The 13,357-nt window shown below is 42.8% G+C and overlaps 1 protein-coding gene across 4 annotated transcripts in view; it reads left to right on the forward strand.

The window, feature by feature from the left end:
- DOCK3 (dedicator of cytokinesis 3) overlaps positions 1 to 13,357 on the forward strand; it is a 2,582,899-nt gene that overhangs the window by 1,965,565 nt on the left and 603,977 nt on the right. For 3 of the 4 annotated variants that reach the window (XM_069644069.1, XM_069644070.1, XM_069644073.1), the window contains one exon: positions 9,541 to 9,687. In XM_069644069.1, coding sequence (XP_069500170.1) covers positions 9,541 to 9,687 — 147 coding nt within the window. The remainder of the gene's footprint in view (positions 1 to 9,540; positions 9,688 to 13,357) is intronic. The other variant, XM_069644071.1, reaches the window with a different exon arrangement.

Below are 13,357 nucleotides of genomic sequence, written 5' to 3' on the forward strand. Positions count from 1 at the left end.
GGCACACCAGGCAGCCATTCATACATTTAAGTGTGCACCCTTTCACCATACATGCACACACGCACACCCAGTCCCCCATATATTTGTGTACACTCTTTCACCATACACTCACACACTTAGCCACCACCACATTTAAGTGCAAACCCTTTCACAATACACTCACACACCTCATTGGTTTGAGGGTCGCCCTATTACTAAAAAAAGAAATTGGGCCTCAGTATAAGTTTGCTGGTCTGGTAACAACGGTACCGGTAAGCTTGCCGGTACCGTTGTTACCAGATCGGCAAACTACAAGTTCTGCTCCCGGGTGCCTTCCCGCCCGCCAGGTCTGACCTGGCGGGCGTACCGCCACCCGCGAGCAGAGCATTTCGGATGCACCGGCACCATTCTGAATGGTGCCGGTGCATCCGAGCTCCACATTCCCATTGAACCCTATGAGGATCAAATGAGAATGGGGAACATTTTTTTCCAGCCTCCGCAAATGGCCAATTACCGGTAATTGCCCATTCACAGGTGCCAGAATAAAGTGCAAGTTTGGCGGCAGCCTACCCGTTTTACCGGCAAGGCTACCGCCAAACTTGTAATGAGGCTGATTGTCTCTTTTTGAAATCACTCTGACTTCATAAAGAAATTATTTCTGTTAAGGACCGAACCATAACGGAAATAATTTCTTTATGAAGGCAGAGTGACTTAAAAAATAAACTGTTTCTTTTTTAATTCAGAGGACTCCCCCCAACCCATGACATGGAGGCCTACAGCCTGGGGTCTTCCATGTCATGGGGTAGGGGGAGCCCTCTGACTTCAAAAGGGTTTCTTTTTGTAGTCACTCTGTCTTCATAATGACATTATTTCTGTTACAGAAACAATTTCTTTATGAAGGCAAAGTGATTTCCAAAAGAAATGTAAAAAAAAAAAAATGTTGAATGTTTTTTTTTTTCTAAGTGGGCCCCCTCCCAGGCATGTGCTAGCGGGGCTCCCCGCGCTGCGGGGGCCCCTGTTACGCCAGTGACTGCAGGCAGAAGCACAGGCAGCACTGTTGGGTCTCTTCAGATGTTCCCATTGCTGCCACTCTGATGAGTAAACAGTGGCACATAAAGATACCCAGGCACGGAAAACAAAATACTATTTTTGCTCATGTTTGCTTTGATATCTGATTAAAGAATAACTGAATAAGGAGACTCTCATAATAAGCAACCATTATTCATGCTTTAGAATGTGTGTTTTTGTGATTTACTTCATTCCCTGATCTTGCAGGGCTGATCTGATAAATGTGTTGGTTAGAAAATGTATAACTGCTATTATTATTATCTGGTGTATTTTATTTCTGAATTATCTGCATAGATGTGTTTGTGTTTTATCGAATTTTATACATTTCTGAAATACACTTTGATGATGATGATTATTCGGGTATTTACTGAGCGCAGACCTAGCGTCGGGAAGCAACGGAGAGCTTTACAATCATAGGGGGAAAAATGTAATACACAAAAAGTTTAAGGAAAGTTTATCTCAAAAAGTGTCAAAGGCATTTATTTAAAAAGGATGTGTGGCCGAAACAAGCCCAAGGTCTCATTATAGCAACAATGACTATACCTAAAGCAATTGGAGCTAGGATTGTAGCCAGTGCTCCCAGAGGATTGAAGCCAGTGCTCCCAACAATGGTTAATCAATATTAGTGCAAGCCACAGTTGGACTGTGATTGGCCAATCTGCAAGTTAAACAAACCAGTATAGCTCTGAGATTGTAGCAAGCGACCCCCCAGTGCGGTGCTCCCTCTCTTCATTGGAGTGCCAACCTTAGCAGAATCTGCCCTATCTCTACCCTTATCCGCACGCAGATCACACCTATTACTTTGCTTTGCTGCACCTGGCAGACATAGGGCCTCATTTCCACCGAGGCGGCCACGGAATGTACGGTGGCGGTAAGGGACTAGCACCATACATTCTGGGCCGCCCTATTCGAGGTCTGCTAGCGGGTCCCACTGAGGGTGTCTGGTAAAACCAGGCGTCCTTAGCGGGACCTGCTAGTGGACCAGGATGCTAACAACGGGCCCGTCATTACCGGGCCCGTTGTTAGCATCCTCCCCATTTTTCCTTCCTCCCCATTTTTCCTTCCTCCCCATTTTTCCTTCCTTTCTTACAGAGCCATGTGCTGCAAGGCCAACATTATTGTCAGAAGGGTGATACATAAGACCACTTTACATTATATATACAATATACCAGGGTTGCTCATGTTGCCTTCCAGATAATTTTGACTACAACTCCCAGTGTCTCGGGATAATGGGAGTCCCCATTTTTACCGGCGCCCAGAAAAGGGCAATTAGCGGATCCGCCAAGGTTATTGCCCTTTTCTGGGTGCCGGTAAAAAATCAATACTACCACCTGGGTCGTAATGAGGCCCATAGTCTGGATTATTTGGAAGCCCTGCCCTCCTCCCTCAGCAAGTATGAATGGAAAGACAGTAATGAGGCTCTCAATAATATTGAAAATCTTGCAAAATGTCAGCCTGCTGGCCAAATATTCAATTACACCTTAAATTACAATTTGTTTTTTTATTTCGCTATTACATTTATTTGAAATGTTGTCTTCATTAGTTTAGAGTGTGAGTAGTGCACTAATAGCCTTACTTACAACACCCTTGGTCCATGCCATGAGTTATGGGCCTGTACACCTCGTTAAATGTCCTCAATGCCCTCTGGCATTTAACTCGGTTTTCTGTCCTTAACTCCCCAACGACCCTCAATAGTTCCATAAGGCTTAATAATATCAGTTGGAATGCTCAAATAGGATTCTCATTGGACATTCTACTGGCCATTTGAACCAGTGTAGCCCATAGATTGTTCAGAGGGTGCATTCTAAAGCTACTGACAGTGTGGATGTTGCCGCAGCCAACTTCCTGCAATGGCTCAAGTGGATTTATGTACCAGCCACTCATCCCTCAATTACTCCTTACTTCTAAAATCTTGCATCTTTGCACTACCCACACTCCTTCAGATGACCGACTGGGTCTAGTGCACTTAAGAGACTCAGACCCTCTCTCTCTTCTATCATCAACTATTCTGTCCATTTTTGCACTCCACAATCTGGAGGCTGCCCATACCGCTAACTTGCTGGTCCATACCAACCACAAACAACCGTGATGAATCCTGCAGAGTCATCACTGGTTCCCGGTGATGATCCCCTCCCACATGGCCAAGGGACAGCAACCACTAGCTGTTTCTGACCCTGGGGGTGGTATTATGAGGGAGGATCTTGTGGCGCGGAATACTGTTGGCAGGAGGTGATGACTCCAGTAAGAGAGACGCTATATTGTCCCCCCTTTTGAAGAAAACACTATGATGCCTACAATTCTGATGGCATACTGTCATTCGGAACAGAATATTATTCACATTTTATATATATACATAACTCACACAAACAAGCACATAACATTTCCTGTCTCTGATGTTTCTGTGCTAACCAAAACTTTGAACCAAAAACACCTTAGACGTCCTATACCTCATATGGACTCCAATTCCCATAACGCCTCAAGTGCTGAGAAGAGCAAGAGGGAGAAGGAGTTATTGTGGATCAAAGGAAACAATCAGCTCAACATGCGCACTAGTTGTTGTAAGGCGGCCGAAGGGTGCGGGACATTTAAAAATGGTGTCTGCATTGGAGGAAGAAAGAGAAACACCACAGAAAAAGAAGGAAGCAGAACCGAGGGCGAAGGCATCAGCATGGGAGCTGACCGTGCTGGAGAAAGCAGGTGCTGGAGCTGACTGTGCTGGAGAAAGCTGATGCTTTCAGACTGCTGCTCTGAAGCAGTACCTACCGGCATGGCTTGAGGCCACAGAGGACATTGCAGACACCGGGGGAGAATTGCTGGGGAACTGGCAGCAGGAGCAAAGTAACCGGGAGCCGGATAGCTGTAAGAAAGTCTGCAAATCAGGAAACGCTGTTCCAGAGTGAAAGCTTCACCACAGCAGTGTGCCACAGGTCGGGAACGCTACCAAACACCGGTGAGTCTGCCCAGGCATGTTGCAGACCCCGGGGCATACCGACCAGCACGTGAGCAATTAAAAACTAATTTTGAATACCGACCAAGTAGAATAAAATGACATAATTTGCCCAAGTATTCAGATGAGATGTCAATAAGGGGAAGGTTGGAGCAAGTATTGCCATACGCCGATGAATAGTATTGAAAAAGTTAAAAGGCCAAACTTGAACAATTCTCCATATATGAAATGTCCATGTGGGAAAAGTTGAAGCAAGTAGTACCTCAAGCCAAGAAAGTACAGGCAGTGAAGGAATACAACTGTGCTATATTGAAAGACAGTGATAACCTTAAAAGAGTACCTGGTGAAAGAAGTACATCAGGCAGAGAGCATTAGGGGAGTATAACAGGTGATCAACTTGAAATATACAGAGGAATAACACATTTTAGACTGATACCTGGCAGGAGAGTCTACCAGGTGTTCTGGTGGACCTACTAGAGGCTTCCTTGCAAGGGAGTATACCGGAAGTTCTATATACGAAGTTGTTGTTTGAAAGAGACACTTTTGCCATCTTTAAGAAGTGGTTGCTTGAAAGAGACACTTTTTACATCTTTAAAGAATTATTATTTCAAAGAGGCACTATTGCCATCCTACCTGAGACATGTAGCTGAAGGGAAACCCCCTTCTGGTTCTAAGGATTGTTTTGTTGGATTTATCTACTTGTTTTTGAACATTTTATTACCAAACCTACACCAGAGACACTTCCCTTACACCTTTAGTTGTTCATTTCTAGTGTGAAGGTCAGATTAGTATGTTTGGACACAAGGACAGTGTATATAATATTGGCGATGAGACACAGGCTGGTCTTTAGTTTTAGTTTCCTAACTAGGGAGACTCTTTTTTTAGGATATAGAGAGGCCTTCATCCAACCCTTTTATTTTAAAAAAGATGTCTGATGTTGAAAAAATGACCACTTTGGGCCCGCCTCTCATTTCTGACTCCTCAGACAACATACATATTTTCATATCGGCACACGGGTAATGGGTACCGGCTATCTGACTAACACGCATTTTCTTCCTTTTTTACAGAGCCATGTGCTGCAAGGCCAACATTATTGGCAGACGGGTGCTACATAGGACCACTTTACATTATATATACAATATACCAGGGTTGCTCATGTTGCCTACCAGATAATGTGGACTATAACTACCAGTGTCTCGGGATAATGGGAGTTGAAATCTAGGACAGCTGAACAGCCACATACGGAGCATATATGCTATAAAGTGCCATAAGTGACAGCTTATCTGACAGAATAATAGTACTTGTTAAAATAAGTCATCAAACCAATTATCTGTTGACTAGCAGTCATTTCCCATCAGAGTCCAGGAAAACAGCATCTTGCCTTTTCTCCCCTTTCTTCCCTGTCACTCCTGTCGAGCTATTTACCAGGTTGTCTATCACTTCTCCCACCCGCTTGACATCTGTTGCATGTGGCACTGTATAAAACGTCATTTAATAGGGAAGTCAATTACTTGGTCCACCAACAATGTGCATTGAGCATGAATACATCCATAATTCCTAGAAATATGCTTCCATCAGAAATTATCTGGTGCGAAGCTGGCCACTTCCATGCCTCATTTGGTTGAGAATTTCAATGATGTTCCAAGCACGCAGAAAATACAGGGTCTACCGCCTCATTTTAGCTCCCCATGTCCTGCCAGAAAAATTAATGTTCATATCACCCCGGTCCTACCTTATGTGGGCACCATCCTACAGCACAGGTTATTTGGCCTTCTTTGTTCTCAATAGAGGGGTTCCCACAAATTAGGAACATATTGAAACACTTTGAGGTTTCACCATTGACAAGTAAGGTAAATTCGAATGTGGACTCCTCGCTCCCTGTCCTTACAGGGATATAACTATGTAATGTATGCAATATATGATGCCTATTAAGGGAAGTCTGATGAGGAGACAGAGAGACAGAGAAGGACAGCGGGGAGATATGTTAATTTTCAGCTCCCTTATCCAAGATTCCAAGGGCTTTTATGAGCTGCTTTGCGAAGTAACCTTCCTGAGACCAGAGATAATCACTGGCCAGGCAAAAATCGTGCAGCACCTAACACAGTTCTGCTACCTTTTACTCTCCAGATGTTTTGGACAACAACTTCTATCAGCCTTGGTGTGCCTAGCCATTGGCGGGGGATCATGGGAGTTGTGATCCAGAACTACTGGAGAGCCACAGGTTGCAGACCCAGGACCTAGGGCTTGAGGTTCTTATTTATTTCGGTATGTATGTAAGCAGTTTTGATATCCTTCCATTTGCCAGGCTGGAGATGCCTGAGGCTTATAATGTATTGGGGAGAATGGACTTTGGAAGGAAGTAAGTGCTCCAATTTTTCCTGCCCACTCCCCAGCCCACTAGTTAGTCTGTCCCATATTACCTGGTGGTTCTAGTAACACAATGTTCGACTGCTAATGGTTTTTTTTCTGCTCGGAGCCAAAGCGCATGCCTTGAATGTCTCGTAATAACATCATCTGATAAGACCATCCAGAGTTTTGAAACTGTGGGGTTCAGAAAATATTCAATCACTTGCGGCTGATTTTGCATGGAAGTATTTTAATGTCTCTGCAGTTTCTTCTCCCTTTCCCTCTTTATTATGTGGAAGAAACCTTATTTATTTTTCAGTCCTCTGTGGCACGTCTTTCCAGAGATGGGAGGCGCTCACTACCCGGGCAAGCGTGGGAACTCAGGGAGGGGATTGAGCAGATGATATGAGAGGAAGAGGATTGTGGGGTGTGGCTGTCAGGGTTTGGAAGAAAAATACAGAAAGCGGAGGCTCTGGTTTGAGGTGGAATGGACTTGATCTGGCTAGGGGTTAAACCTCAGAATTGTACACTCTTGTGTCTCGGGTTGAGGTTTGGAGGGGAATGCTTAATTCATTTTTTCTCATAAGGAACACATATATTTAAAGATACGGCCCATTAATTTGGATTACCCTGGTCCACCATGTCCACACTATACTGTGACAAATCTTGTGATGTTGTTCCTTCTTCCCGGGAAATAGACCCTTTCCATCAGGCCAGGGAGATGAGGCTGCTACCTGAAAGTCCACATGAATATCACATGGGTAGGGATTCCCCCCTGGGATACATGGAGGGCATCATAGGGCAGTACAGTAAAATCAACCCTCACCAACCTTTCTCACCTCCCCTTCCTTATCTTCTTCTTATCCCATAGGTTCTTTTATGTACCTATACCACACCAATATACTAGCAGTACTGGGACGAGGAGGAATAGGGTTGACTCTACTGAACTGTCATCTCAACATACTGGGGTGAGGAAGAAGCTTGGCAACATGAAGAACAACCAAGACAATCTCACTGAACAGTCTATTCTTGTTTGAGATGGAACTTAAAATGGACAAGGGACTAACCATGGAGTCAGCCCTTCCCTGGAGGCGCCACAGGTGATGGATGCATACCGCAGGTGTAGAAGCTGATCCTGCAGTTGCTGACTGGGTCGTAGCCAGAGAATTTACGGCATCCCTAATTGCTACCGAGAAGACCGAGACACTGAAGCCGAAAGAGGCTGAGGCTCCCGGGGCAGGAGAGCATCACGAGAGATGGTCAAGCACGTATGAACAGCCTGGCTCCCAGAAAGTGCTGGGGAGCTGCGTATGGCAGTCCACAAATAGGAAACAACTTTGAAGAACCTTCCGAAGATGTGTAGATGCCCAAGACCGAAGTGAAAGACTGGCAGCCCCTGTTGACGGTACTTGGGCAGCCCGGGAACCTCGAGAGGGCAAGGGAAGCCAATGTGAAAAGGTCTGAACCCGAGAAGGAGAATCTATTGCGCCGGAGTCATGGACCCTCAAGTGAAGAAACAGTATACCTGGCAGGGGAGTGTACCAGTGATACTGGAACAAAAAAAGTTGGACAAATATAGGGTCAAAGATCTGCTATGACTGAGCAGGAGTTCCTCAGATGAACCTCATAGAAGTACCTGGCAGGAGATTATACCAAGTCTGCCCAACTGAACCACTGGAGAGGCTCATCAGGGCCTGAGAAAGGCGAGTGGAAGGGAGACATTCCCCCTACTTAGTGTGTAACTATGAAAACCAGCCGAGAAGTGCCTGGAGAAAGGAGACATTCCCCGTATTTCGTGGAATTGTGAAAACAACCTGAGAAATTCCAGGGGAAGGGAGACATTTTAAGGGACAGAGGTAGGGTTTTGACACAGGACGGTGGACTTTTCAGTTACGGACATTCTGCCATGTCCTTAGTATTAGAAATCCCTATTAGAGTTAGGGATTGGTCGTTTTCTTTTCTTCTTTTAGCTAAAAATAAAAGTCTGTGGCCAAAAGCATGCAACCTGTGTTTCAGTACCCTTCTTCCACGCCCTTACAATACTTAGGATAGTCCAAGCACATTTAGAGCCTCTCACACACCCAGACGTTATATGTATATATTTACAATACAGCAGTCTGCACCTATCACCCACTTACATACGTCCTCATGCTCCAGAGTATACTTTATTTCAACACACATCAAGCTCTTCTTTTATATCACACTATCTTATGGGCAATGCACCCTGGCAGAATACGGTACTGCTATCCCTAAGCAGGACTCAGTGCATCTTAATTCAGACAAAGTTTATGCGCTTTGAGACTACTACAGTATTGATCTGGTGCAATATGAAAAAAACTAATACTAATAATTATAGCCACCACTCCATCACAACAATGTTGATCAGGGAGATCAAGCTTCCTTTGGTATCTTCTCCGCGTTCGGACTTCTACGTCCGCTTGAGCCTAACCATCTTCATCTAAACATTACATTGACCTGGAAGAGGTAATCCCGTTCTCACCAGGAATCTGACATAACTACATGAAAGCTCGCGACGCATCTCATTAAGGGTTGCTGTCGCTTTCAACTGTTTGTAAAAATTCATTTCATTGAATTGTAAACAAATAAATAAATAAAAAAAAAAACTAATACTAATAATTATTATTATTATTATCAATCCACCACCATGCAATTTGTCAAAGTGTGTTTGGTTTTAGACGGTGTACCAAAACCAAACACAATACAATATATTTGACCAGTTCCAGGACTTAAGATTCAGGCTAAAGCACAGCATGTAATGCACCCATATATGTGTGTATGCTCGTATGTCCATTTGAAATGCATGGCACGGGAACATTCAAGAACGTTTTAGTTATTACAAGCCAAGGATTGAGGCTTTATGTAGAGGTTAAAAAATGAAATAGAAAACAGTTGGAAATAGGACACAGAAACGTGACTGTCGGGTAACAAATACCTTGAGTAGAGGATCCAAGTATTGTTTTGAATATGAGGTGTTTTGAAAGTAGCCCCAGAAGGTCAAAACATAACAAAGTCCTAAAATGAGATACATCATGAGGTCCTGAGAGAATGCACTGACTCCGGAAGGTGGTGTGATGAGAAATGTTTTAGAAAATGGGACTTTTTCAGAGCTCACAGGATAATGTTATCAGTCACAGATCGTTTTTTGTAGAATTTAACTCAGCATTTTTCTTTCTTTATAGGAGGTGGATGTTGGGGAGGAGGTGGAGATGATGGTCGAGAGTCTCCTGGATGTGCTTCTGCAGACCCTCCTCACCATCCTGAGTAAATCACAATCGCAGGAGGCGGTAAGAGGGCAGCGGTGCCCGCAGTGCACAGCCGAAATCACTGTTAGTAGTAACTAACATCAGGTTCTATTTCCTGCTTTCTAACCCCTTAACCCTGTCCCCACCACCAGCCTCATCGCCACCATTACATGCATGCACAGAACGGCGCTCTTGCCACACTCCTCTCCTCTCTATGTGATTGGTTATGATATGAATGCGCCTGCACACAAGTTTTTTTAGGTTGGCTCGTATAGTTCACTTGGTTAGATCTGCCAAGTGTATACTTACAGCATTAAATTACAGACATAAATGCAGTTTTTAGACTGACAATACAGATGTGCTTCGGTTGCATGCAATTTAAAGAATTAAAAAGGATAGGCATTTGTAATATGATACATGTGCTGTGAAACGTCTTGGTTGTGTTTACATGACAGGAATGATCCTAATGATAATAAAATGATAATGATGTCTTATTTATAAAGCGCATACACCGAAGCGCATTGCATACAACATACCAAAGAAAAAAAAATGCCGCGGAGCAGCAGGACCGCACTCCATGGTCTAAGGCAAAATAGTAAATTCTAAACAAAACAGTGAGTAAATAACACAGAAGTTTTATTGAATCCAAAAAGATTTGACCATTAGCAGGGTACATAGGGAGATACAACATTACACGTTTTGCACTTCCTGAGAGCGTGTTCACACAGGGTTCATAGGGGCACATCATCTATTTAAAACAAGTAGTCCATCCTTACTGATGGCAACACGTATGTCTCGTACTTAGATACACAATGGAGGCAGACATGTTGGAATGGGCAACTGTCAGTGAAATAAATACCGAAATGCCCAAGTCACAAAAAACTACGTGTGAGTCATACATGGACACATAAATAAATAAAAAAATAGATTGCCAGCTCATACAGCTTTAATATACATTGGAAGTTAATCATTCCATGTAGTCTAAGTGACCAAGGCCCTACTACATTGTATGCAAGGTGAACATTCTAGAGTCCAAATGCATAAAAAATCGAAATTTCTAGCATGCGACTGGGCGTGCTAAAGTGTAAATGATAAAGTGCCAGTGCATTAAATATCAATAAAATAATAAGTCACAATGGAACAATTAATAAAAAGCACAACATATAGCTAAATACAAAACACTGATAGCTGCCCTGAAATAAAGTGCTAATGCAGTAAATAACAATAATATTATCAATACCAAAGTGGTAAAAATTAATCATATGCACTTGAAGGAAAAAGGCATTACAAAGCAATATACATTAGTAGTACACACATTCAAAATGTTAAAAATAGACAAATTACTCATACATTTCCGGTAAATGCCAGGGTCCCTATGGACATGCTAAAGTGCAACATGCTTATAGCTGCCTCGAAAAATAAAGTGCTAATCCTATAATTACTAAAAGGACCACCTCATTAGGTAAGTAACAAGGTTCTAATTGTGAAGTTGCTAGCTGTCTTAAAATAAAGTGCTAGTACAACAATTGATAAAAAAGACCACATTGACATGAAGGTAAAGATAACCTGCAACACAAATAGAACACGTCTAAATACCAAATTTCAAATAAATACCAATGCCAAAAAGAATAAATAGGATATAAAAGGGGAAGGGAAAAAAAGAGTCTGATGAACATAAATCAAGCACCAAAAAAATCAAGTAGTAAGTCACAGACTACAACAAAAGGCATCTGAAAAGAAAATGATACAATTAATTATACAATCAAGGCATTTCAAACTCCAATGAAAGGGTATAACTCATCATCAATATTATTCAAAATGAGCTTAGTCTCCAACTGGCATAATCTTAAAGTCCTATCACCACCTCGAAGATGGATGGCAATGTGGACAACTGTGCATTGTAATCATGGTACTCCTGAAAATGCTTGGCCGTGGGATAAGACAGATCTGAAATTTGTATAGTTCTTAGGTGCTGCAAAATCCTTATCTTTAACTTGCATGTGGTGCTGCCCACATACCACTTATTGCATGGATAGCCCAGTACATACACAACAAAGGTGGGGTCACAGGTAATCCATTTTTGTATAATACATGGTAAGCCAGTGACAGGATGTTCAAATGCTTTGCATGGGTTGGAATGAAGACAAACCTTACATTTAAAACATTTCATAATACCAACAGGCGATGTAGATATCCAAGAAATCTGAATGGAGGCTTTCTTGATGGGCTGAAGAAAACTCAACACCAATTTGTCCCTAAGTGATGAAGCCCATCTAAAGGTTAAAGTAGGTCACAGAGAGAGCAGAGGCACTAAGCCTGTACCCACCCTAAACATATGCTAATGCCTTTATATGATCTTCCAAATATAATTGGAAGAAGTGCCAAATGTCACAATAAAACATGGGTCAACATGTGTCTTCGCAATAGAAGATCTGTTGGTATTGAGGAGTTCATCCCTATTGAGTTGTCTAGCCTTAACATAGGCATTCTCTATAGTACCCTTAGCGTAGCCACAAGATAAAAGATTATAGGTAGCTTCTGAACAACATTTATCAAATTGGACCAGATCTGAACAATTTCTGTGATAGCACACACATTCACCATAAGAAATACCTCTCTTACAACCTCTAGGGTGAAAGCTATTGGAATGTAATGGAAGCCTCAAACGTGTAGGTTTTTTACAAACAGAAGTGTGTAACCATTTGTGTCCATAGTGACTTTAACATCTAAATAGACAATTTCCCAAGTGCACGTGGCATCCCATTGTACAAGGCAAACCCCTTTCCATGGCGGCCTGTGGGAGGCAAGGGGATGGAGTGGATGTTACAGCGGCACACGCCACCACCTAAATAAGGTAAGTAGGGGAGAGTGGGTGGGGGAAGATGGCAGCAGGGGAGCCGGCCGTCAGGTGGCATGGAACGCAGGCTTGCACCAGTGGTTAAAGCCCACCTACCTAGCCATCTTATTGACTGGCTCGCCCACCAGCATTCTAATAAACCTTTTTATGAGACAAAATGAATGCTGTCTAAGCACAAATATATGTTCCTACCCCCAATGAGACCCCAGCACCAGTCTTCAAAGAGAACCCATTAGGAAAGCTCTGACAAGAATTAAGTAGAAAATGACGAACAACTGATAATTTATATCAGGTTTTAAGGGAACAATAAATGTGCTTAGTGTGTCATTAGCATCTTTATAGTGCAAAATGTGATTCTTAAGACTAAACCACAAATCAGGAGAAACAACTGAAAGAGCAAAGTAAAGAGCTTAATACTGTCCAAAGGTTTTGCAGAAGACAATTTTTGCCTATAGAGCTGCATTGCTGGGAAAATCCTTTGATATAGGCAGTTATGCGTGTTTGTCCTGGAGTTCAAAACTGAGACGACCCATGCATGCTATGGCAAAAAGACTCATGGAGTCACTGAATCTGAAAGGAAAGAAGGCGTATAGGCATGGCTATATGGTTGCTTATGTTTGCTTTTTATAGACAACACAAATACCTCTTAAGAGGCTTCTTGGCAATAGAAGTGAAATGCAGAGGGAATTCAATGATTACCAGACGGACATACATACAGAATTATAACTTAGAGACAAGTATGCAAGAACCACCATAAAGTAAAAGGTCCATGGTGAAGGCTTCAAAAACCATATGCAGTTTAGTATCAAGACCTCATGAAAGTTTGAAGGTCCACCAATATGCCACACAGATGAAATGCCATATCAGGAGGAGCCACACGCCTGGTGGTATCCTCCA

Source organism: Ambystoma mexicanum, chromosome 2p, assembly GCF_040938575.1.
Source record: "Ambystoma mexicanum isolate Mex_15411 chromosome 2p, UKY_AmexF1_1, whole genome shotgun sequence".
NCBI classification, from domain to species: domain Eukaryota; kingdom Metazoa; phylum Chordata; class Amphibia; order Caudata; family Ambystomatidae; genus Ambystoma; species Ambystoma mexicanum.